At 40.8% G+C, this 26607-nt stretch overlaps 1 protein-coding gene across 1 annotated transcript in view; it reads right to left on the reverse strand.

The window, feature by feature from the left end:
- Positions 1-13802: 13802 nt before the first annotated feature.
- CDH13 (cadherin 13) overlaps positions 13803-26607 on the reverse strand; it is a 396356-nt gene continuing 383551 nt past the window's right edge. Inside the window, exons 12-14 of the mRNA XM_081335863.1 lie at positions 25448-25678; positions 23543-23758; positions 13803-16912 (exon numbers count right to left, since the gene is read on the reverse strand). Coding sequence (XP_081191989.1) covers positions 16905-16912; positions 23543-23758; positions 25448-25678 — 455 coding nt within the window. The 3' untranslated portion in view covers positions 13803-16904. The remainder of the gene's footprint in view (positions 16913-23542; positions 23759-25447; positions 25679-26607) is intronic.

Genomic DNA, 26607 nt, shown 5'->3' on the forward strand with positions numbered 1-26607 from the left:
CTTTGCATGGAACGAGGACCCAAAAGGTTATGTAGCATGAATGGCTGTGAAGAGCAAGAGGTTATGAGTGACACATTCATTTTTGTTTGGGGTTTAGCCTTCTCCTCTCAACGAAATAGGAGAAAATAAATTGGCCATCAAATTCTTTGGCGAATAGCTGAACTACGGCGAAGGACAAGCGAGTCTCGGGCAAGCCTCCCAAGCAGAGCAGTAAATGGTGTGTTTTCCTATTAAGACTCCTCATCTTTTCAAATGATGTGCATCCAACCAATTTAATCATGACTGCCACCTCTTGTCAAAATCAGAGTTATGTATTTTTTATTTTAAAAAAAAAGTCAAAAAGAAAGCCAATGGTTGCGAGCGAGAGATCATTCCCCCCGTCGCTTTTTAAAGAGGTTCTTCGTCTTGAATTTATAGGTAGCTGGGAAAAAGAGAACGATGCCTCCGCCATTTTTCTTTGCATGTTCTGGGTACCCCAAGCTGTGCACAGCATGCTCTCAATTAATTTAAACTAACTTTCCATCTGCTCTGACAAATGTAAGGTGTTGACTGAAAGGCAGCATGATGGAGTGACATGAAATAGGCTAATAGCAAACACTAATGTAAAAGGCACTCTTCTGTGGAAAATGAAATAACCACATTCCCAGGTACTTCTCTGTGCTTGCCCAGTCCCCCCCCCTGACACACACACACACACACACTTGTGCTCCATATTAAGGGTTTATTTCGGTGAAGAATGATTATTGTTCTCACATATTTTCCCGATAAAGGCTGGAGTCTTGACGGCAGAGACAAAGATGCAAATTTTACATAGCCTTATAATGTCAAGAAGCGGAGGCATCAGATCAATTCCATTTTAATTGCCACCTTAATCAAACTTTATGTTATGGAATTGTTCCATGAGATGTCTGCTATTAAAATGTAACCAAGGGAGCCCTGGATGTGATTAGCAAGTTGAAAGCTTAGGCTGTCATTAATGGCTAGATCACCGTATTGCTTGTTGGTGGGAAATGTTTTTCATTGAGTTGACAAATGTCGCAAGTGATATTTTAATTAAAACAACAGAGGCTCTTTGGAACTGTGCTGGCATTTAAGGTGCTTTCTATTGCCAAAATTAAAGTTGCAGTATCTCTTCCTCATTCTCTAATGTCTTCTTCCTCTTCCTTTGCACACATACATATACATATACATATACATATACATACACATACACATACACATACACATACACATACATATACATATACATATACATATACATTTGTTAGTTGCGAAGTCGTGTCCGACCCATCGCGACCCTATGGACAATGTTCCTCCAGGCCTTCCTGTCCTCTACCATCTTCTGGAGTCCATTTAAGCTCACGCCTACTGCTTCAGTGACTCCATCCAGCCACCTCATTCTCTGTCGTCCCCTTCTTCTATTGCCCTCAATCTTTCCCAGCATTAGGCTCTTCTCCAGTGAGTCCTTCCTTCTCATTAGATGGCCAAAGTATTTGAGTTTTAGCTTCAGGATCTGGCCTTCTAAAGAGCAGTCAGGGTTGATCTCCTCTAGGACTGACCGGTTTGATCGCCTTGCAGTCCAAGGGACTCGCAGGAGTCTTCTCCAGCACCATAGTTCAAAGGCTTCAATTCTTTGGCGCTCAGCCTTTCTTATGGTCCAGCTTTCACTGCCATACATTGCAACTGGGAAGACCATAGCCTTGACTATACGCACTTTTGTTGACAGGGTGATGTCTCTGCTTTTTAGTCTGCTGTCTAGATTTGCCATGGCTTTCCTCCCCAGGAGCAAGCGTCTTTTTATTTCTTGGCTACAGTCCCCATCTGCAGTGATCTTGGAGCCCAGGAAAATAAAATCTGTCACTACCTCCATTTCTTCCCCATCTATTTGCCAGGAATTGAGAGGGCCAGATGCCATGATCTTGGTTTTCTTAATGTTTAGTTTCAACCCAAGTTTTGCACTCTCCTTCTTCACTCGCAACAAGAGGCTCTTTAGTTCCTCTTCACTTTCTGCCATTAGAGTGGTATCATCTGCATATCTTAGGTTGTTGATGTTTCTTCCGGCAATCTTAATTCCAACTTTTGATTCATCTAGCCCTGCCTTTCTCATGATGTGCTCTGCATATAAGTTAAATAGGCAAGGCGACAGTATACAGCCTTGCCGGACTCCTTTCCCAATTTTGAACCAATCAGTGGTTCCGTGTCCAGTTCTCACTGTTGCTTCTTGGCCTGCATATAGGTTTCTCAAGAGACAAATAAGATGGTCTGGTATGCCCATCTCTTTAAGGACTTGCCAGAGTTTGTTATGATCCACACAATCAAAGGCTTTAGCATAGTCAATGAAGCAGAAGTAGATGTTTTTCTGGAACTCTCTAGCTTTCTCCATGATCCAGCGTATGTTAGCAATTTGATCTCTAGTTCCTCTGCCTCTTCGAAATCCTGCCTGTACTTCTGGTAGTTCTCGATCCACATACTGCTGGAGTCTAGCTTGTAGAATTTTAAGCATAACTTTACTAGCATGAGAAATGAGTGCAATGGAGCGATAGTTTGAACATTCTTTGGCACTGCCTTTCTTTGGAATTGGAATGTAAACTGATCTTTTCCAATCCTGTGGCCACTGTTGAGTTTTCCAAATTTGCTGGCAAATTGAGTGAAGCACTTTTACTGCATCGTCTTTTAAGATTTTGAATAGCTCAGCTGGAATACTGTCACCTCCACTAGCTTTGTTGTTGCTCAGCTTTTCTAAGGCCCACTTCACTTCACATTCTAGGATGTCTGGCTCGAGCTCAGTGACCACCTCATTGTGATTATCAGGGACATTAAGCTCATTCTTGTATAGTTCTTCTGTGTAATTTTGCCACCTCTTCTTAATCTCTTCTGCCTCTGTTAGGTCCCTGCCATTTTGGTCCTTTATCATGCCCATTTTTGCATGAAACGTTCCCTTCATCTCTCCAATTTTCTTGAAAAGATCTCTGGTCCTCCCTATTCTATTGTTTTTTTCTATTTCTTTGCATTGTTCATTTAAGAAGGCATTCTTATCTCTTCTAGCTATTCTTTGGAATTCTGCATTTAATTGGGCGTATCTTTCTTTTTCTCCCTTGCCTTTCGCTTCCCTCCTTTCCTCAGCTATTTGCAAAGCTTCCTCAGACAGCCATTTTGCTTTCTTGCATTTCTTTTTCTTTGGGATGGTTTTGGTTGCTACCTGTTGTACAATGTTGCGAACCTCTGTCCATAGTTCTTCAGGCACTCTGTCTATCAGATCTAATTCCTTAAATCTATTTGTCACCTCTACTGTATATTCAACAGGGATATGATTTAATTCATACCTGACTGGCCTAGCGCTTTTCCCTACTTTCTTTAATTTAAGCCTAAACTTTGCAACAAGAAGCTCATGGTCTGAGCCACAGTCAGCTCCTGGTCTTGTTTTTACTGACTGTATAGAGCTTCTCCATCTTTGGCTGCAGAGCATATAGTCAATCTGATTTCTGTGTTGACCGTCTGGTGATGTCCATGTGTAAAGCCGTCTCTTGGGTTGTTGGAAAAGAGTGTTTGCTATGACCATCGTATTCTCTTGACAAAATTCTATCAGCCTGTGCCCTGCTTCATTTTGTACTCCAAGGCCAAACTTGCCTGTTATTCCAGTTATCTTTTGGCTTCCTACTTTAGCATTCCAATCTCCCATGATGATAAGGACATCATTTTTGGGTGTTAGTTCTATAAGGTGCTGTAGGGCTTCATAGAACCGGTCAATTTCATCCTCTTCAGCACTGGTGGTTGGGGCATAGACTTGGACTACTGTGATATTGAATGGTTTGCCTTGGATTCGAACTGAGATCATTCTGTCATTTTGAGGGTTGTATCCCAGTATTGCTTTTCCTACTTTTTTATTGACTATGAAGGCTACTCCATTTCTTCTGAGGGATTCTTGCCCGCAGTAGTATACCTGATGGTCGTCTGAATTAAATTCACCCATTCCTGTCCATTTTAGTTCGCTGATACCTAAGATGTCGATGTTTAGTCTTGTCATCTCTTGTTTGACCACGTCCAGCTTTCCTTGATTCATGGATCTTACATTCCAGGTTCCTATGGAGAAAGAATCTTTACAGCATCGGACTTTCCTTTCACCACCAGACATATCCACAGCTGAGCGTCCTTTCGGCTTTGGCCCAGTCGCTTCATTCTTTCTGGCGCTACTTGTACTAGCCCTCTGCTCTTCCCCAGTAGCATATTGGACGCCTTCCGACCTGAGGGGCTCATCTTCCAGCGTCATATCGTTTTGCCTTTTGGTACTGTCCATAGGGTTTTCATGGCAAAGATACTGGAGTGGGTTGCCATTTCCTTCTCCAGTGGATCACGTTTTGTCAGAACTCTCTGCTATGACCTTTCCGTCTTGGGTGGCCCTTCACGGCATAGCTCATAGCTTCATTGAATTACGCAAGCCCCTTCGCCACGACAAGGCAGTAATCCATGAAGGGGTACATATACATATACATATACATATACATATACATATACATATACATATACATATACATATACATATACATATACATATACATATACATATACATATACATATACATATACATATACATATACATATACATATACATACTGTGTTTCCCCCAAAATAAGACTGGGTCGTATATTAATTTTTGTTCCAAAAGACGCATTAGGGTTTATTTTCCAGTTAGGGCTTATATTTGGGGAAATACGGTACTAAATGCATCCGTCTGACTGATGATCTTTACTGGGGCTTAATTTTGGGGTGGGGCTTATATCACAAGTATCCTGAAAAAAAAATCATGCTAGGATTTATTTTGTGGTTGGATCTTATTTTCAGGGAAATACAGTATACATATACATACAGGTATAGAGAGCAAGTATGCTGTAGCAGTTAAGGCAGAGTCCTCCCTTAGGCAGAAATCCAGCTGGGTGACCTTGGGCCAGTCACTTTCTCTCAACCCTAGGAAGAAGGCAATGGCAAACCACTTCTGACAAAACTTTGCCAAGAAAACTGCAGGGACTTGTTCAGTCAGTCTCTGAGAATCAAACATGATTGAAATCTCTCCTCTCTCTCTCTCTCTAATAAAAGATAAAAGTTCAGAGAACAGCAGAGATAAAAAAAGAAAAAGATATATAAAGAAGCGACTTTCTATCTCTTTTTTTACAGCAGTTACAAACAAACTTAATATTCCTCTTCTCTCTTTAAACTTGTATTGTATGATTCCCTTCTTCATGTTTTCAACCCTATCGAATCAGCAAACCTATAAATCATTAATTCATTTTTTCTCCTGCTTTCATCAAAAAGTCCAAAAGGGATTTCTGGTCTTTTGTGAAAGTTGTTGTTGTTAGCTGCGAAGTCATGTCCAACCCATCGTGACGCCATGGACAACATTCCTCCAGGCCTTCCTGTCCTCTACCATCTTCTGGAGTCCATTTAAGCTCACGCCTACTGCTTCAGTGACTCCATCCAGCCACCTCGTTCTCTGTCGTCCCCTTCTTCTCTTGCCCTCCATCTTTCCCAGCATGAGGCTCTTCTCCAGTGAGTCCTTCCTTCTCATTAGGTGGCCAAAGGATTTGAGTTTCAACTTCAGGATCTGGCCTTCTAAAGAGCAGTACTTTTGTGAAAGTACTTACTGTTTCCCGCCCCCAGTTCTAAGATATCAATTTGACCATTTCTTTTAAGTTCACCATTTCCCCAACCCTTTCGTCCTTGGGGATGGGACTTCTGAGCTACTTCTGAATTCTGCCTCTGTTCCATAATCCAACTTCCATTTTCCTTCCCACAAGAAGGTCAGGACTTAAGTGGCCTAAGTGATGGGCAAGGCTACTTTGCTCCAAACGAAGCCCTAGAGGTGACCTCTGTTGTCACGTTCTCAGCAAATCTCAAAGGTTCTCCCATTTTCAATATAAATTATTTTTGGAGGGGAAAAAAACAACCCTGGTAATTCAGACAAATATGGCATGTCGATAGATGTGGTACTGAACAAATATGATTTACTTCTCCTCCAGGAGACATGTTTTCCAGTCAGGTGGTGCAAGATCAATTTTTCTTGCATTATCCTTTGTCTGCAGGAAGTTTTGATTCTCCTCTATTACAGCTCTTCTCATTTCTCTCTGGGTTCGGTTTCTTACGCCCAATTCTCTTGTGCATATTTCATCCCTCTTTTCTGATTGCTACTTTGGGCAAAGCAGCAAAGGCGACATTTAAATACAGCTTCTTTGCTTATTTATGAGCGATGCTTATTGTGGCTTCTGCCATGTTTACGAGGCACCTGAGATTTGAAGCTGACTGACAGCAAGAAATTATATCTCATGTTCCAAAAATCAGGGGTTTTTTTTGGGGGAAAAACCCCTCTGCAGAACATCCATCACCAAATGCCAAGCTTTCACTCCTTGCTGCATTTGGCTTTTAAAAAATTCATTGCCCTTTTATGGCCTAAAGAGGGTGGGGGGGGAGGGAATCTCGAGAGATGTCAGCATAGTTTGGCAATGCTTCTTCCTGTAATCCAACATACAAACTCCCTAATAGCAAAAATTTCCTACTGCAATAAGACCTGTGGCAGCAGCCACAAAAACCTCCTGAGATTCTAAATAATAAAACAGGACTTTGCTGTAATGCGAACTGATCAGGAGGTGGAGAGTCTTCCTTTGCCCTAATTAGTGGGAGTCTACAAGAGGGAAGGAAGGAAAACGTTGATTTTTTCCCCCTCCATCTTTTGACAGAGAGAGAAAACCTCCCCGCACTGCAACAGCAGGAATCATGTTTGTGTTTGATGTCAGCCCAAAACTTCTGTAGTAAGCCAGGAGCTCAACCCTTGAGGTACGGGGGCGGGGGGGGGGGAGATGAGGAAAAAAAAATATAAAAAATAGAAATTCAAGTTGCATGATGTTCTCTATTGCTGGGAGGCCAGTGAATTTTTTTCTGGCAAGCGCTAAAGAGGCCTATCTTGAAATCAGACTGCGGATCTGTAACTCGTTGACGAGTCATGTTTTGGTTGCTTGAATGTTGACCCAAGTCTGTAGCCGAAATTGGTTTCAAGACGGCGGGATCTATGGGCTTGGGGATGGTTGTGTATCGACACAGTGTCTTATCAACTGTAAAAAAGGCCAACAGCATGTCAGAGATAATAAACATGGCATTGAAAATAGAGACGCCAATGTCACGTCGCTCTTACATAAATAAATGGTGCAATCACACATCTGGAATATTGTGCCACGTTCCGGTTGCCGGTTGCTGGGAAAAAAAAGGATTTTAGTGGAGCCACAGAAGATTTAGAGGAAAGCCAAGGGGAAGAGGAGAAGGAGGAGGAAGAGGAGGAGGAGAAGGTTTAATTTGAGCATGAAGAGGAAGAGAAAGAGAAGGAGAAAAGGGAGAAGGGAAAAGTTTAATCCAGGAGGAGGAAGAGGAGGAGGAAGAAGAAATCGCTAAAGGGTGAGCAGAGCAGGATTTTTAAATTTTTATTCTCTTGCAAAAAAAGTTCATCTTCACAGCATGCCACCCAATGGAAGATCTGGTTGCTGGTTGCTGAAGAAAAAAAAAGGATTTTTAGTGGAGCTTCAGAAGACTTAGAGGACAGTGCAGAAAAGGCTGGCTGCAATTTCCCGAAGGGAAAATGTTCAGACATTTGAGACTTTTTAGTGTGAAGAGGAGGTAAAGGGGAGGGGACACAACTGAAGGGTTCAAAACTATACATGGCGTGAATAAAGTGGACCAGGGAAGCTGCAGGAACTCCTTGAGTTACAACAATTCATTTACAATGGCACTGAACCAGCATTGGTCGCGCTGGTGAATGATCTCTGGCGGGCCCGAGATAGAGGTTATTCTTCTGTCCTGGTCCTATTAGATCTATCAGCGGCTTTTGATACCATCGACCATGGTATCTTACTGCGTCGTCTTGAGGGGCTGGGAGTGGGAGGCACCGTTCTGCGTTGGTTCTCCTCCTACCTCTCGGACCGTTCGCAGACGGTGTTGGCAGGAGGGCAGAGGTCAAGCCCTAGGCCTCTTAATTGTGGAGTGCCTCAGGGTTCGGTGCTCTCGCCCCTCCTGTTCAACATCTATATGAAGCCGCTGGGAGAGATCATCCGTAGCTTCGGGGTGAAATATCATCAATATGCTGATGATACCCAGCTATTCATCTCCACCCCGAACCAACCCAGTGATGCCCTCGATGTGATGTCCCGTTGTCTGGAAGCGGTACAGATTTGGATGGGAGAAAACAGGCTTCGACTCAACCCGGCCAAGACTGAGTGGCTGTACATACCGTCATCTCGTTTAGTCCAAGAGGTTCCATCTCTGACTATAGGAGGAGAGATGTTACCTCCCATTGATAAAGCACGCAATCTGGGCGTCCTCCTAGATTCACGACTCAGTTTTGAAGATCACATTGGAACCGTGGCTAGGGGGGCATTTGCCCAGATTCGTCTTATATACCAATTGCGCCCCTTTTTGGACCGAGATGCCCTACGTACAGTCACCCACGCACTCGTTACCTCCCGTATTGATTACTGTAATGCTCTCTACATGGGGCTGCCCTTAAAGACCACCCGGAGGCTTCAGCTGGTGCAGAATGCAGCTGCACGGGTTGTGATGGGAGCTTCCCGATACTCCCATATTACACCCCTCCTGCGTGAGCTGCATTGGCTACCAGTTGCCCTCCGGGTGAGATTTAAGGTGCTGGTACTTACCTTTAAAGCCCTACATGGCTTAGGTCCGGGATACTTGCAGGACCATCTGCTGCCGGGAACAAATTCCCATCGTCCAGTACGCTCACACAGAGAAGGCCTCCTCAGGGTACCGTCAGCTAGGCAATGTCGGCTGGCGACCCCCAGGGGGAGGGCCTTCTCTGTGGGAGCACCAACCCTATGGAATCAGCTCCCCCCTGAGCTTCGGATAGCCCAAAACCTCCAATCCTTTCGCCGCGGCCTCAAAACACACCTGTTCCACCAAGCTGACCTAGACTGACAGGCATTTTAATTAATTTATATTTAGTATTTTTAATTCATTTTTAAATTCTCTAATTTTTTATTGCACTGATGTTCTCAATTTCATTTTATCTTGATTTATGCACTTATTATATGTTTTATTGTGAGCCGCCCTGAGTCCTTCAGGAGATAGGGCGGGATATAAATCCCATCAATAAATAAATAAATAAATAAATAGACTTATGACCGTTTTTCACACTTACAACTCTTGCAGCACCCCCGTGATCACCCGATCAAAATTCAGAAGCTCGGCAACTGGTTCATGATGGCTGCACAGCATCCCTGGGTCACGTGATCCCCTTTTGAAGCCTTCTGATGAGCAAAGCCAATGGGGAAACCAGATTTACTTAACCACCATGTTTCTAATTTAAGAATCGCAGTGATTCGCTTAACAACTGTGGCGAGAAAAGTCGCAAAATGGGGCAAAACCCAATTAACAAATTTCTCACTTAGCAACTTTCGTTTTGGGCCCAATTGTGGCCATGATGACTACGTGTATCGTCCCCTCCCAGACATCATCCCAAGAAATTAATTCCTAAAAGAGTCCTTCCAATTCATAAGTTTTTGATTATTTCCTGTACTTTCTAGTACTTTGCATCATAGTCAATGTCACTGGTTCTTTTTAGCTATACCACTTTGGTGGGCTCAAGACACAAATGAATCCACAATAATACAGGTTCCTAGACAAGACACACAAGCCCCTCCATACTTACATATTGTTACTCACTACTCACTCTTCTCCACACTTTCCCGCTGCTACTTCTATTACTACTATCCAGCTATAACCTCTTGTGAGTACTGCTAGTGAAAAACATGCCTTTGGGCTGCTTGCTTTCCATACACAAACACACACTTCCTACCCTCTTCTCTCTCCCTGCCCACAAACCCAACTGTTTCACAGCACAACTTTTATAGTAACTTCACCATGCCGATGCCGACAAGAGGACTTTAAGAGAAGAAAGCATTGTGCATGCTGGCAATCTTCTGGGCAGCCTGCTCTCTCACAACCCCACAACTAAAAAAAAAGGAGTCCATCAATACATTAAACAATTGCACACGCCTTCAGGCTAAACCATTTTGGATTGGAAGAAAGCCAGCTGTGATACAAATACAACACGAGAGATAGGAGACTCACGGCTGCTGTTTGAGAGATGGGCAGCTGTACAAATTTGATTAATAAAATCAATCGATCAATTGAAACAGTTTCTTTTCATTCATTTGGATTACCTTTTCACATTTTTCTGCTAGTTGATGTATTGGCTCATAATTCACAGACTTCAATTGTTTATTCCAGCTTGTTATTGAAACTTTGGCTTTGTTTGCTTCTGCACTTGTATCTTGTGATTATGTTATATACATACAAAATCGATAATGAAGGCTAACGTTGAGTTTGAGTGTTTGCGATCACCAAAAGGGCAAAAGGAGCTTCTGCAGATTCCCAGTTCAGATTTTGGAAATGGTTCTTCCAAAAATGGACTTTAATGTTCAGGAATTTGGACTCTTGCCCCAGCCTTTTTTGTTAGAGTTAGGAGTGTGCAAAACATTTCAGAAAACATGTCTTGTTCTGACTCCGAGGTTAAAACAGGCTCTGACTTTGGAATTAGTTTACTGGAAGAGTCCCAAATGTTCTGTTCCAACCTCCCACTTTGAAACAGACCGTTTTTGACCTCTTATGAATGTACTGCATATAAATATTGGGGAAGGGACTAATAATACTGAGATATGTATTGCATATATCTTGTACAAAAGAATGGGAGCTCTTTAGACTATTTTTGATATTCTTCCAAGTGGGCGAGTTAAACTGAAAAGTGAGAATTTCATAAGTCTTAAAGGTTTGTAAAAATGAATGGAGTTAAATTGGTATATAACACTATCTTGTAGTTGGATTCATACCTCCAAGAAGCCAACAAAGAAGGCTGCCTTGTCTTAAGCCAGGCCAAAGATTTAGGTATTTGTATATTGTCCACATCAACTAGGGGTTCTTCTGGAGCCGAAATCAGGTTTTCTGAGTCTAGCTTTGGGAAAGCTGGTGGGTGACCTTAGAAATCTTCTGTGAGCAAAGCCTGTGCTCCAGTATTAAGATGCTGAATTTGTAGCAATGTCATCTTCATAGAAGACCATCATGCTTAATCTACCGCGTTGGATGAAAACATACCTTCTTCTTCCTTTACCCTGATTCATGAGCATCTACTGTAGTACATGCCAAGAAACTTCAGCCTTTTCATGAGTGTCCAGGGAAAATGCCAGAGCCTAGAATATTCTTGGACATGGTATCAGACATGCATTCCAGATTCCTAAGAAGTTACATGATAACCTTGTCTTTGAGTTCAGGTAGCAAATCTATGGATCTGAGCAGATTTAGTCTTCCACAGAAATTAGGAGCAGCAATAAAGGAGTATAAATTGTTATAAATTAACAGCTAAAAGCTACAGCCAACCAGGCACCATGCTTGTTGGAAGTGGTGGATTCTCCATCTCTACACACTTTTACGAGGAATAGGTATCTCCAAAGGAGAGTTTAAGGTTGGAGTAGATCAGGACTTCAACTCTCAGAATTCCCCAGACAGCCATACTGAGAGTTGAGGTCCACAAGTCTTTAAAGTTGCCAAGATTGGACACCTCCAGATTAGATGATCCATGTGACCTCTTCCAACTCTGCAATTCAATGCTTAAAGGTAAAGGTAAAGGTTCCCCCGCACATGCGTGCTAGTCGTTTCTGACTCTAGGGGCCAGTGCTCATCTCCGTTTCAAAGCTGAAGAGACAGTGCTTGTCTGAGGACGTCTCCATGGTCATGTGGCCGGCATGACTAGACGCCAAAGGCTCACGGAACGCTGTTACCTTCCCACCATAGTGGTCCCCATTTTTCTACTTGCATTTTTACATGCTTTCAAATTGCTAGGTTGGCAGAAGCTGGGACGAGTAACAGGCGCTCACTCTGTTATGCGGCACTCGGGATTCGACCCGCCAAACTGCCGACCATTTGATTGACAAGCTCAGCGTCCTAACCCACTAAGCCACCACGTCCCTAACTCAATGCTTAGGACTTGGTAATTCTATTCTTGTTAAACCTCTGGGTCGTGAGCATATGGTTTCCCTTCTCAAGCTATTTCTGACAGAACATCTAAGGAAGAATTGGGGAGATACATTTTAAATGAAATAATCTAAAAAAAAAAAAGAAAATAAAAGGATGACCTACATAGAACAAGTCATTCACTCTCCCCCATCACTCTCATTCAACATTGTTATAATTCTTTTTTTTAAATGTCCAGTCCTTCTAATTGTCCCTGATTAATTTGAATGTTCAAAGGAGAATTTAATACATCTTTTAACTAAATATGGTTTTGAGAGTCCCGAGAATCTTGTTGGATATAATGGGAAAGTTCAGATGACATTTTTGGGGGTTGACTTTGTTAAAGGGTGAACAAGATGAAAGGCGCAGAAATAAAGCATACATCACCCAAAACCCGATTTTTTTCTTCCGCTGATGACAGTTGCAGCAAATGATAAATTTTCCCCAGCATCATTTTTTCTGATTAACTTAATAGTAATTATATTGAGTTTGTGTCTTTTTTTAAAAAAAAAACCTCCTTTCCTTTAGAGATAAAATGATTTATTAGCTTTTCCTATTATCTGCTTAAAAGTGAAAATGATTAATTTTTGTGCTTTTCTCTAAATGCAGGCATTTTGCAAACATATCTTGATTGCTGGTGAATGAAATAGAAGAACATTCAAAGAGCTAATTTAAAGGGGAGAAGGTGCTATTAAAAAAAGTCAGATTTAACCAAAGTTGCGGTATAAATAAAAACAATGGTGATGCTTTTGCTTCATTTTTCTGCCATTGCAAGAATCTGTGAATGTTTTGTTATCTGGTGGGGAAAAAATTTGAGTTTGAATATGCGTTTTTTCTGCTATAGCAAGCTCTGATTCCTTCTCTTAAGGTCTTCTTCAACTCTGACTTTGACAATGGTGGATGATGTATAAGTGAACTTCCCCAAGACCTGAGGGTCCATGACTAAATATATGAGGTTGAAGAATCAATAATTTATTCCACTCCAGCCTGGATTTAAACTAGGTAGATGATTTGAGATCGCTTCTTGGCCTTTTGACTAAGATCAAGAGTAGTAGCGTATAGATTTGAGATGACTCACATTGAGTAATATAGGTCTCCTTCACTGGATTGGATTATAGCAAAGAGACCAAGGCAAACCATCTGCTAGTTTCTCTATAAAAAGATTCAAAAAAGATGATCCCTAATGTTTTTCCAAGTCTCCCAGATGTCCAGCAGTTGGGGTATTCTGTAGAGATGTGGGCCAGGTGCAATATGTTCTTCTGAGGTTGTGATTTCTCCTTAGTGTATGGATGGAGAAATTAATAGGCTTGTTTGACAGACTGCACAAGTCACTTTGTGCAGATGCAACTCATGGCGCAGAATTCTGCCTGTATGTTGTAGCAGATATGGAGTTCCTTATGGACATAGTTTGGTGACTTCTTGAGATGAGGTGCTAAGATGAAGAAATAAACTATACTGCCATTGAAGATGGTGCTTCTCATGAGGTTAGCACAAGGAAACAAAAACCAGCCAGATGTTTGCAGAACTGTAGGCCTGAGCAGCTAAGAGACCAATGAGTTGCATTCCATCAATTTCTGAGAGGCTAACAATAATTCCCCACCAGCTGTTGCATTTAAGAAATACTGTTTAACTAGGACGTTAAAATTAGGCATCTTACACCCCAAAGCATTTGCTATCTAGTGTAACAGTATGAAAAAGATAAAAATAGGGGTGAATTTATTTAATTATTTGTTGATCAGGAAAAGCCCTGTGGAAAGAGAGGCATGACAAAGAAATAAAATCTTAGATATACAACATAACATATATGTTCTGTCCAAACCCAACCCAAATTTAGAGCTATAACATTGTATTACAAAGGAAATTTCTGCAATTCAGACTTTAAATAAGCAACTTTATTAAAAGAGTCTAAGACACTTACCTTACCCCTAGTTACTGTCATGATCTATTAAAAGCCACAGTCTGTCACTTATTACTCTTTGCTAATTTTTCCTTTTGCCGTTAAAAAAAATTGTTGTGAGCTGAGTGGATCATTTACAATTTATTAACAAGATGATCATTTTGATGATACAGTTAGAGAAGTTTTCCATTACCTTACATGCTCACCAAATAATATATATATATATATATATAATTATATATATATATTAAAAAGGCTTCCATTTCATACATAAGGAACACCCTTTGTTCCTATTTTGTTTTTCTTTTTTGTTTTTTTTCTGCAAACAAGTGTGACTATTTCATACATACTGAAAACAAAACAAAAAGCTCTGGTTAGTTTTTAAATAAATCCCAGTGTGCGCTTGTGTGCATCTTTGTGTGTATCTGTGAATATGTATGTATATATAATATACTCAAAACCAAATTATATGTATATTTTTATATAACTTTTTCAGTTTAGATGTGCTTGAGTAACGAGAGCTAGCTTCTCTAGGCATCGAGAGAGAACTGGTTGGTGATTATAAGTAGATTTTTAAAAAATAGGAAGAGAAAATGGAAAGACAACTCAGTGAAAATTCCCTCCCAATTTGTGGTGGGCACATATCTGAGTTGCTGGGATCAGATAATCATGAGTTCTTGAGCTTTTCCTACCAAAACTAATTATTTTATGCAAGAAAAAAAGCTAGTTTTCTTTCACTCGTGGCTTTGAGTCTATCTCAACACAACACAAGGAAGGGAAAACCATGCGGTTAGAATGTGACTAACTGTTGACCACATTGGCTGGACTTTAGGAGACTCTGCAAGATGTCAAGACGGGAGTTGTGATGGTACTCCCAAGTCTCCACCCATTGTTTAATTGCGTGAGGCACATCAAAACACGGGCAGAGTTTTGATGACACTGTTGTGGCCCTTTTAGATTCCCCCTACAGACACCAATGACGGACTTGAAACTGTTGGAGGCCAGCAACAGTTGGCGGCCAGCAGTTTCCCATCTTCTTTTTAGAAAAACAACAATAACAGAGAGTGATGTTTCCCCATTCTATAGAAAATGGCAATGTTTTACCTCGACCTGCAGGAGCTACGATATCACAAAATGCTCCTGTATACAAGGGAGTCAGAGATCACTAGGTAGCCTTTCAATGAGAAGGCAAAAGTTGAACTTTTTCCCTCCCCAACGGAGGGATTTGGCTCTGTCAACGTAGGAACAGTTGCTTACACCAACCCTTCTCTCCCGGCACCCAGCCTGATCTAAGGTGACTCAAAAATTCTATTGTTTTGTGGTTTCAGGGTAAGGCCCGTCCTTTAAATATCTTAAGGCATAGACTTTCAAAGTAATTTAGCAGTTACTGTTGTAACCCAGTTGAACTTCACTTCTAAAATGCGATGGTGAAATGTCAGGAAAGGATGGTGTGGTATTTATTATTTGTGCCCATGATTTTCCAAGGAAGCTTGGCTTCTCAGTAAGTGTCAACTCTTAAATAGCTTAAGGTCCCCTTCAGGTCCGTTTCCAACCATCCTCATATGAGAAAAAAGCTGGCAGATTGCCCCAGCAATTAACACAAAACAGTTCTAGCCAGTGAAACCATCAGTATAAGAGAATAAAACCCTTTGTACCAAATGTCTGCCCCTCTGAGTAGTAGGAGGAGGAGGTGGGAGAAAGAGAGAGAAGAGGAAGAGGAGAAGGAAGAAAAGGAGGAGAAGCAGGAGGAAGAGAAGGAGAAGAAAGTTTAATCTGAGGGTGAGGAGGAAGAGAAAGAGAAGGAGAAAAGAACATTTAATTGGAGGAGGAGAAGGGAGAAGGGAAAAATTTAATCTAGAGAGGAGGAGGAAGACAAGGAGAAAGCAAAAAAGGTTTAATCTAGGGAGGAGGAAGAGAAAGAAGAAAAAGAAATCTCTAAAGGGTGAGCAGAGCAGGATTTTTATAATTTTTATTCTCTTGTGAAAAAGTTCGTCTTCACAGCATGCCACCCAATGGAAGATCTTCCACCATACTGGCTGCGCATATCAAGCTGGGCTAGATGTTTGACTCCAATCCTTGGGGAATGAAATGGAAAGTCAAAGGAAATGATGGTATCCTATACTATAAAACATAGGGAGATCTTCTCTCTCTCTCTCTCTCTCTCTCTCTCTCTTTCTCATTTTTTAAGGGATGCTGTTGAATCAGTTGCTTCACACAATCCTCTTGCCAGATGCCCTCTCCTTTGGCTTACTCCAGTGTTTCTCAACCATGGTAACTTTAAGAGCTGTGTTGGTTGGGGAATTCTGGGAGCTGAAGTCCACAACTCTTAAAGTTCCCCGGGTGGAGAAACCCTGGGTTACTCTATTTCATACGTAGCATCGATGCTGAGCGGAGCTACTAGTGGTCACCAATCACCTGGCTTCCATGTTCCTCTGCCCCATTGACCCCCCAAGCCTAAAGTGAAAGCCATACAAAAGCTAATCCTATCGGTATATCTCTTCTCTCTCTATAAATATATATATATACATATACATACACTCATACATATACAAATACTAACCCACAGACAATTGTTTTAAAACAGTTCAATAGCAACAAGTTGACAGAGAGGTGGGGGAGACAGAGTCATCGCATAATTGGGCTCCCAGAAGACCAACTTTTGATTCTGTCTATTTTGTGTGGTTTCGTTTTTTGCTTTGTTTTTTGCTCTCTTTTTCAACAAGAGGTTATCGTGTCCAATGCTCTTGAGGAAGGAATCCGGAGCGAAAGCTGCCGCACGTTTGTCATATACAATCCAGTCGCTGGGAGGATGCCGAGCTGAAGTTGTGAAGCAACCAAGGCTTTGGAGAAGAAGGAATCGAAAAAGTCAGAGGTGAACTTCCGTTGGGGATAGTATGCTCTTTGCTTGTCACCGTGGCGACACGATAGACCAGCTTTAAATGTCAGGAGTTCTTACAGACCTGCGTGATGAGGAATAACATCATTTATTAGGAAGCATATGGCAAGTTTAAAGACCTTATTTATTTTATTCCTCCTCTAATCTTTAGGCACATTTATTTGGTTGCTCACTTATGACTATAAGCAATTTACATTCAATTACCCATGCGCCAGAGCAATTCATCATAAAGATTTAAGGCTAGAGAAGAAAACACCCATAATTACATTGGCCATTTAAATAAAAAAAGAAAGAAAGAAAAAGGCCAGGAAACAAAGAAAAACGTAACAGCAAAGGATTTAAATTCTATTCTTGGATTCTCTTTGCTTTACATAAACTGTGTGTTTCATTTCCAGACTTGTTTGGGTCATACGGAATTTAGTGCTTAGATAGAGAACCAGTTTGATGTATTGGTTAAGGTACCAGATTAGAAACTGGGAGATTGTGAGTTCTAGTGCCCTTTTAGGCACAAGGCCAGCTGGTTGACCTTGTGCCGGTCACTCTCACTCATCCCTAAGAAGAAGGCTATGGAAAACCACTTCTCTAAAACTTTGCCAAGGAAATTGCAGAGATGTGTCCACACAGTTCCTGAGAATCAGACAGAACTGATCAGAAAGTAGAAAAAGTACTTGTTTGATAACCCTGATGGGCTATGAGTCAAATCAAATAGATGTTCTCGTTGACTGAGGAATGAGATAGATTGCAAATGCAAGTTTAACAACCCTTTTTTTTTACTCCAAAAATTGGCACCATTCAACATGCTTTTCCCCCCCCACAAAGGACCAATAGTGAGGTTTAAGGGGGAAGACTCAAAATAAACAATTATGGGGAGAAGAGAGGGCTGACAGACAATTCTGCGTTTCCTGATACTTTCTTGCTATCCTACCATCAAGAAATACCCATAGGCTGATATTTCTGCACCCTTCATTGAAGTTTTGCAACATGTTTCCATCATGCTGTGATGGAAAGCGCCTGAAGGCAGGACAAGAAGCAACAGATGGAAACTAGTCAAGGAGAGAAGCAACCTAGAACTAAGGAGAAATTTCTTGACAGTGAGAACAATTAACCAGTGGAACAACTTGCCTCTAGAAGTGGTGAATGCTGGAAGTTTTTAAGAAGAGACTGGACAGCCATTTGTCTGAAATGGTATAGAGTTTTCTGCCTGAGCGGGGGTTGGACTAGAAGACCTCCAAGGTCCCTTTCAACATTATTATTATTATTATTATTATTATTATTATTATTATTATTATTATTATTATTATTATTATTATTATTATTATTATTACATAGCCAAACGTCTCTAAAAAAACTAATGCTAACAGAGCTAGGAAAGCCAGCTTTCCACCAAATTGAAAACTAACCAAGATAGCTTCACTTGGAAAGACAAAGAGATAAACTGGGTTAAATTTTTAAAAAAAAATAAAGGAAAAATTGAGAGGAGAGACTTGTGATTTTTCTTTGCCTTTCTTGCCAGCAAAGAAACAGCCAAAATTTGTCACGTACTTTATTGCCTGTGAATTATTGTCTGGTTTTAGCCAAAAACTGTTTTAAAAGATTTCAGAAAATGGCTGTGCAGTCATAAGTCTGTCATAATAAGCTATTGAGAAAAGAAATACAGTCTATCACAAACTGTAATTTAGTTCTGTGAAATTAGGGAACATTAAACATTTTCTCTTAAATGTATACTACAGAAAGTACCAAAGTTTGATCTTTTCAAGTACAGCTTTCCTCACTTAGGCTCATTTGATAAAAAGGGATTACAAAATACTGGTAATATTTCTATACGATCAAGTGCCTCATAGAAACACTTATCTTTTTCATATATTTTTTGCTATGTTTCTATTCTCTGTGTGGAATACATACTTACTGTATATACATATAAATCCATGCAAACACATACATGTTCTAGCATCTATGTGTTTATCTGTTTATGGGACACAAGAAATCAATCATAACTCCTTGCTTTTCTCTATTGATTTTAAGGATTCTAATTGTCAACATGGAATAGAATCCTTACACAAATGTTTGTTGACCTGGCGTGCACCATCTAACACACCCAAACTTCATTTTAGATGAACTAATCACACTTTAAATGCACACAGAACCATTTCGGGAAACTGAGGAAGGTTGAGCTGTAGTTTATCTACATGTGTAGGTCAACAAGTTTCCCACCAAGAACTAGGGAACAATTCAAGAGTTAAGTAAGTTATAAAGTAATTTTCCACCAATTGGAACAATAATTCACCTCCAGACCTTAACAGCATGGGAGGAGGAACACTGAAATCAGCAGACATAAGGTGATTGGGACTCATACCCCATGCCAGCTGTTTCTCTCCATGCTTTCTGATGCCTTTAGTTGCTTTTACAGTAGTCCTAATAGCATCAGCAAGACTTAGTCATGATTAATTTATCTGCTGGCTTTCATTAGGTCTACTCCAAATGTGATCAATCTAGAGCCAATTTATAGAGAACACGCTGATGGTTCCAAATGGCTTCATTTGGCCAGATTGGGAAAGCGACATATCATATTTGACCCCCCCCCCCCCCTCTCTCTCTCTCTCTCTCTCTCTCTCTCTCTCTCTCTCTCTCTCTCTCTCTCTCTCTCTCTCTCTCTCTCTCTCTCTCTCTCTCTCTCTCTCTCTCTCTCTCCCCTCTCCAATCTCCAATACAGCCATCCACAAATATTCTCTGCAAGAAAACTTGATGCCTGAAATTACACCCACATGCCCTCTCCCCTGTGCTAATTTTGACTTGCCTATTTCAGTCTAGCATTATGGACTGAGCTCAGAGCTTGATTAAGATGGGATATGATCTATCACGGGGTCCTCTAGTGAAATTCCATTGGAATGCAGCTATGTGGGAGCACCAGAACTTTCTACCCAGTCTGTGCTTGTCATGGCCCCTTTGAAGCTCAGAGCGACATGCAATGTTTCCCCTTCACACCACATAAAACACACTTGAAGAACTGTGGCCTCCAAATAGGACTCTGCTATGACCACCAGATAGATTTTTTTTAGACTGGCCAGAGTTATTGGGAATTGGTAGCTCAATCAGATGGATCAAACATGATCCATCATGGCTTTTGCAGCATAGCACATTTATGCAAGTGCTGTAGATCAAAAGGCCTCCAACCTTGGCCCATTTAAGACTTGAGGACTTCAACTCCCAGAATTCCTTGGGTGGCTGGGGAATTCTGGGAATTGAAGTCCACAGGTCCCAAAAGGGCCAAGGTTGGACATCCATGCTACTAAAGCCTAACAGATAGAAATGTCAATCCTCTCATTAAATAAAACACTTGGCGGAGTCTGTTTTGAGGATTAGGCTGTTTTGAAGATAGAAATTTAATGCTGAAAATCTTAGGATATTCAGTTCATTGATAGAATAGGGAGGAGGAGAGCCACCAGAAAGGGCAAACGTTTATTGCCAATTGCCATTTCGGCTGCAAGACTGATGAAAATTAATAGATGCTTAAATATCTGGACATCTTTGAGGCTTATTTGCAGATATGATCCTGGCATCTCTGTGCCATGTGACTCCCTTGCACACCTGAGGCCTTTCACACTTAGTTTGACAAATTATTTTCAGTGCAGACTCTGCACAACTTATTCCATCTCTGCACATCCAGTGTACTTCTTTTTTCTTTTCTGTTTCCTGTCTCAGCTCTTTCTGGAGATCGCAGATGGTGTTTGCTGCTTTCATTGACCTCTGCAATCCATGGACACCTTTTACAAACTGAAGGGCCCTAGCATGTCTCCATAATGATTCGTACCCAGATCAAAAAGATTAAGGTAATGCATGTAATCCAATTGTTTTCAAAATGGCATACCCTTGTCTTTAAAGCAGGGTGCAAATGGACCATGGTCCACATCTCCTAGAATAGCCAATAGACAGTCAATAAGCTGTTTTAGACTACAACTAGCCAACTATTTACATAATAGACTAGAATAGTCTAGATTAGACTAGACTAGACTAGACTAGACAATAGGAATAGGAATAGGAATAGGAATAGGAATAGAATAGAATAGAAGAATAGAATAGAATAGAATAGAATAGAATAGAATAGAATAGAATAGAATAGAATAGAATAGAATAGAATAGAATAGAATAGAATAGAATAGAATAAGATATAAGAATAGAATAAGATATAAGAATAGAATAGAATAGAATAGAATAGAATAGAATAGAATAGAATAGAATAGAATAGAATAGAATAGAATAGAATAGAATAGAATTCTTTATTGGCCAAGTGTGATTGGACACACAAGGAATTTGTCTCTGGTGCATAAGCTCTTAGTGTACATAGAAGTAACAAGTGATAAATCATGATCACAATCATAAAATATACTCACCACAAATCATAAGATACAACACTCAATGATAGTTATAGGATGCTAAATAAAAGCAATCAACATAAATCATAAGATACAAACAACAAAGGGGTCATCATACATTGCTAAAGGAATAGGTAACGGGAAAGATGAGAAGGATAATAATACAGCCCTACTACATGGTTTTATGTCCTAGGGCATAAGATAAGGTTGTGGGAATTACAGTAATTGTTTAGCACAGTGATGGCATGGGGGAAAACTGTCTTTGTGTCTAGTTGTAGACACAACTACAACTAGTAGAAGAAAATATTTAAAGCTCAGGGTTGAACTGTGGGTCCTTGGTGCTTTCTGAGCTTCAATGTTTGCTTGCAGACATTGGATAATGAAACATCTGCAAGAAAATAACCAAGCTCAGAGAACACCAAGGACCCACAGTTCATGTGCAGTAGCTCTACATCTATCCTATGCTGTACAACAACACAGAATCCATTGTGGTTGGAAGAAAGTGAGGGAAAGGAAAGAGAAAGAAAGGAAAAGCCAGAAGGAAAATGAATGAAAGAAAGAGAGAGAGAGAGAGAGAGAGAGAGAGAGAGAGAGAGAGAGAGAGAGAGAGAAAATGAAATAAAATGAAAGAAAAAAAAAAGAAAGAAAGAAAGATCCAACCACAAATCATTTCAGTGACTTACTGAAGAGGCACATGTTCCAATCTTAGAAGATAATTGCCTCATTTAAATGATAATACGTTTTGTCTTACCAAAGTGGTTGCTCATGGCTGTATCCTCAGATTGTTAATGTGCACACACCAATTTAGAAGTGAGAACAAGCAAAAATACCCCCCCTCCCCCCTTTACTTTACCTCCCACACAGAAGTGCACTTATGAAACCTAATCACCAAGAGGCGAGCAGATGACTAAAAAGGATTTCACTAAATTGTTGGTACAGCAAAAAATTAAGCCTATAACTTTGCCCAAAGCGACAGGGACAGCTCATCTGTTCAATACACATGAAAGGTCTTGTAGTAGGGCCCCCCTTTTTTAATGGCATCATAATCTTTGATTATTCCTAGGAATATTTGGTCTGCAAAAGATATTGCTGTGAAGTTAATGGTGGTTGTAAAAAGAAAGTTCATCCTGTGGAATAAAGAAACTCCAGATGTAAAGTTGGCAAATTTTGGCAGGGTAGCAAAAACTCCAAACTAAATTGCTTAGCTGGTTCTCTGGCTTGAATCTCTTAACGCTTTCTTCTGGAACTCACTAATTATATCTGCAGAAAATCTGCAGACATTACAGCTATCTTTAGCAGTTATTGCTTCTGCTTTTCCAATGGACTCAGCACTGACAGACCTTTGGGCTACTGGGCCCCATTAGATGAATGCTAGCAGAAAGTCCTCCTTCTCCTTCCTCTCCTCCTCCTCCTCCTCCTCTACTGCTGCTTCTTTATTTGATTTGATAAAGGGATGTCTGCTTTCAACATTTCTTTTGCAGAAGAAAATAAAGTCCAAGAATTCCTGGAGAGAAGGACCAGATGGACAGACGGATGGATAGTAGGCTGGATGCATGGCTGGACAGGCGGACAGGCAGATGAGATAGACCGACTGACTGACTGATACCCAGAAAAATAGAGTGATGGGGCATTGGATAACAGAAAACAAGGAAGCTGGCCACCCCTGTCCTCATCCCCCACAAATATGGAAACGACCGTCTGAGAATAAAGTTCACACAAACAGACCCCAGAAGCTTCTTTTAAGGGAAGAAAACTTCAGAGGAACTGCAAGGCATCAGAAGTTCCAAGTGAGGCACTGATGGAATTGCTCTGCTTCAAGAGGACCAAGTAAAAAAAAATGTGACTTGGATAACCTTTTTATAATGTTAGTATAAAAAGATTAAATATTATCTATGATAACATTCCCAGTTGTGGTACACTTTTTCACATATGCACAAGAAGGTGGAGTAGCTGTGCTGAGGGTTTTCCATTTAATAGCCTTATGAGATCTTTATCAGGAAGAAGACATGGTTGCACTTCGTATCTAAAACTCAAGCACTTGGTGGTGAGCACTCCGCAGAGAGCAAACCCTACTGCCTTCTAGAACTGATGATGTTCCCTAGTTGGGTCATGAAATGTCTGCAAGAAAACAATCAACCTGAGCAAACACTGAGGACCCCACAATTCTCAACAAACCAGACAACGTCTAAAGGAAGCCCGTACTTTGCTCAGCAATTGTTCATGCCCAGCAGACAATTCCAGAAACCAAGAGTCTTCTCCCATCATCCCTTTCAGATTGAGCTAAGTTGGCAAACCATATAGTTTGAAGCTATCAGACAACTTACAGCATAAACTGAAGAGCCAGAGGAAGAACAGAACTGTGCTGGTGTGAAAAGTAGGAGAACCGCTACAGTCAACTTTGTATTTCGTGCAGGAGCACACTTGGATTTTGAGTTCCGTACTATTAGTTTGGGGAGGTGTTCCAGGATCCGTCACCAAGATGGGGATGATATAATTGGCCTTCTTCAAATTCGGGGGAACGGCAATTTGGCTGTGGGTATCTGCAGGAAATAAAGAAGTTATATTTAGGGCAATGGTTTTAATATTGCAGAAGACACCACAGCACAGGGTTTTTCAAACTTGGCAACTTTAAGATGGGTGGACTACAACTTCCAGAATTCCCCAGCCAGCCTGCTGTCAAATTTAAAAAACAAAACAAAACAAAAACCCTGCTGTAATGGAATGGTAAAAAAGATCAGCTACAAGACAGGTGGTCCAGAAGTCAAACGTTATCCCAGCCAAGAACATTTTTAGCACACCCCTTAGTGCCAACTCCTCTTTTATTTGCAGTAGGAGGCTAATAATATTGCCTTATCATAAAATGTTAGTTTAGGATTTATAAGTAGATTGGACCCTTGAAACACTCCGAGTGCTTAATGCAGCCATGAAAGCATCCACAGGGAGCCCTCTTCTCCATCTGTCTTTTTGTGTACATTTGGACTTCTGAGAACTTTGCACAACAGTAGTAAAATGCATATGGAGAATATACTGATCTTCCAACCCTGTGCAAATCGTTCACAAGTTTCAGACCTTACAGAGAGCTACAGTTTTGTGAAAATCAGAGCCTTAGCTATTGCTTTTTCTCGTTGCAACATGCTTTTTACACTGCTTGCAACAAAGATTATGTTGCTTGTGGGTTTCCCTCCTTAAAACTTCATCTTTAGGTAACACAGCTAGTAGCAAAATGAGGTTTGAGGATAGGATCCAGTTGGCAGGAATGGGTACCACAATATCTCTACCTGCAATTTTGTTTATGATGAAGAACCAGCAGGTATGCCCCAGTGTTTGGAATTACTGCAGTGCATTGTGCAGTTTGGTCTCCCACAATACTAATTTTCTGTAGAAGAAACAACAAAGTATATGGACCACTGCACTGCAGAGACTTTTCAGAACTGCTGGAGACCACAGCATCTTTTGGCAGCAATGAGTTATTTTGATGACTTGGGCAAATGGAAGAGGTAGTTAAGGGCTAAGGCTAAGGTCTTCCAATCTTTATTTCTGAATTTCTCAATTTTACAGAAAAGCAGTGACCTTGAACAAAGCAGGTCATGGAGCCTCCTTGAGAAGAAGTAGCAAAACAGATCATATTGAGAACAACCGTTCATCGATTTGAAAAACTGGGGCTAAGAAATCATGAATTAAACCAGTGTTTCTTAACCTCAGCACTTTGAAGATGTGGGGACTTCAGTTCCCAGAATTCCTCTGGTGAGCAGGTTGGTGTGGAATTTTGGGAGTTGAAGTCCACATATCTTCAAGTTGCTAAGGTTAGGAAACACTGGATTAGACAAATTTGCTTATAAGTAAAATGGTCAGGCAATGGACACTGAATAGAAAAACAAATAGATATGTTCTTGTTTTTTAAAAAAATGAATAGAATGAGGTAGAATTTAGGTGGACCCAGGCTAACAACTGAAAGTAGTTGGTCAGGGGTATGTGCAGAGTATGGTCAAAACGATGGACCTCAGGATGTGATTGAAGCTGCATCTGCTTCTTAGGTGTATCACTCACAGGTGGAACTTCATTTGCAACATCCTGACAACCATCTTGTTTTGTGGATGTGGTGCAGACATCCTTAAATGTGGTGCTCACACAGACATGGACCCAGCCTGATTTATACATGCAGGGAGAAGGACAACTGTAAGAGAATGACAACACAATGCTGAAAGTTTGGCTGTTTCTAATGGACTTACTGTTAATTCTGGTAAGCTTCCATACTTTATCTTGACTCGATTGCTTGCTCAGCTCAAATTTGAAGGGCTCTTGTTTGGGATGAATGTCCTTATCTAAGGCACCAAAGACAACTTTCACGTCCTTTGCATCTTCACAAACGCTGGCTACCGTTGGGTAGAGAGAAGGGGCATTGTCGTTCACATCCTCCAAGATAATCTGCAAAGTTCCTGTACCTGTAGCTGGAGGGCTACCTGCAGGAAAAGCAACGAGTATTTACAAATGCTCCATTTATGTATATCACATTTTCCTGTAGGATATGATTAAGGCACTCAGGGATCAAGGCAATAGATGCATTAATGCTTCATAACAGAGAGGGAAAACAAGACACTCACACCAAAAAATCCATTGGGGACCCTATTAGCAACAGCAGAGCATTCTTTCTTTAATGACCAATGTCCATATCAATCAATCAATCAATCAATCAAAAATGGAGAATGATCATCATGTGAATCAGAATTGAAGGACCAAGTATTCTGATGCATGTTTGTAAATCTTATTTCCCAGGACTTAAGTCATGAATTTAAACAAATGACATTTTCTGTAGCTGACTTCAAAGTAGCCTGTCAGGATTAAACTGGCTTTATTGTGTATAAAGCTGGACTTACAATCAGGTTGTAGATAGGAGCCTTTTCAAACTTTATAACATGGCAGATATGGAAAATAAGATCCTATCTCTTGAATTACATTCTCTATGCTTACCTATGTATTTAGACTAAACTAGACTAGACTAGACTGGACTGGACTGGACTGGACTGGACTGGACTAGAATCGAATCGAATCGAATAGAATAGAATAGAATTGGAAGGGACCTTGGAGGTCTTCTAGTCCAGTCCCCCACTCAACCAGGAGAACCTATACCATTTCAGACAAGTGACTGTCTAGGTCTCTTCTTAAAAACCTCCAGTGATGGAGCACCCATGATTTCTGGAGGCAAGCTGTTTCACTGGTTAATTGTCCTCACTGTCAGGAAATTTCTCCTTAATTCCAGGTTGCTTCCAACCATTGTTTCTCTTCCTTCCCTCTGGTGATCTGGTGAACAACCTGGCCCCCTCTGCCTTGTGGCAGCCCCCCAGATACTGGAATACTGCTATCATGTCTCCCCTCTTTCTTCTTTTCTTTA

Source organism: Vipera berus (assembly GCF_964194415.1).
Source record: "Vipera berus genome assembly, chromosome: 10".
Classification (NCBI taxonomy): domain Eukaryota; kingdom Metazoa; phylum Chordata; class Lepidosauria; order Squamata; family Viperidae; genus Vipera; species Vipera berus.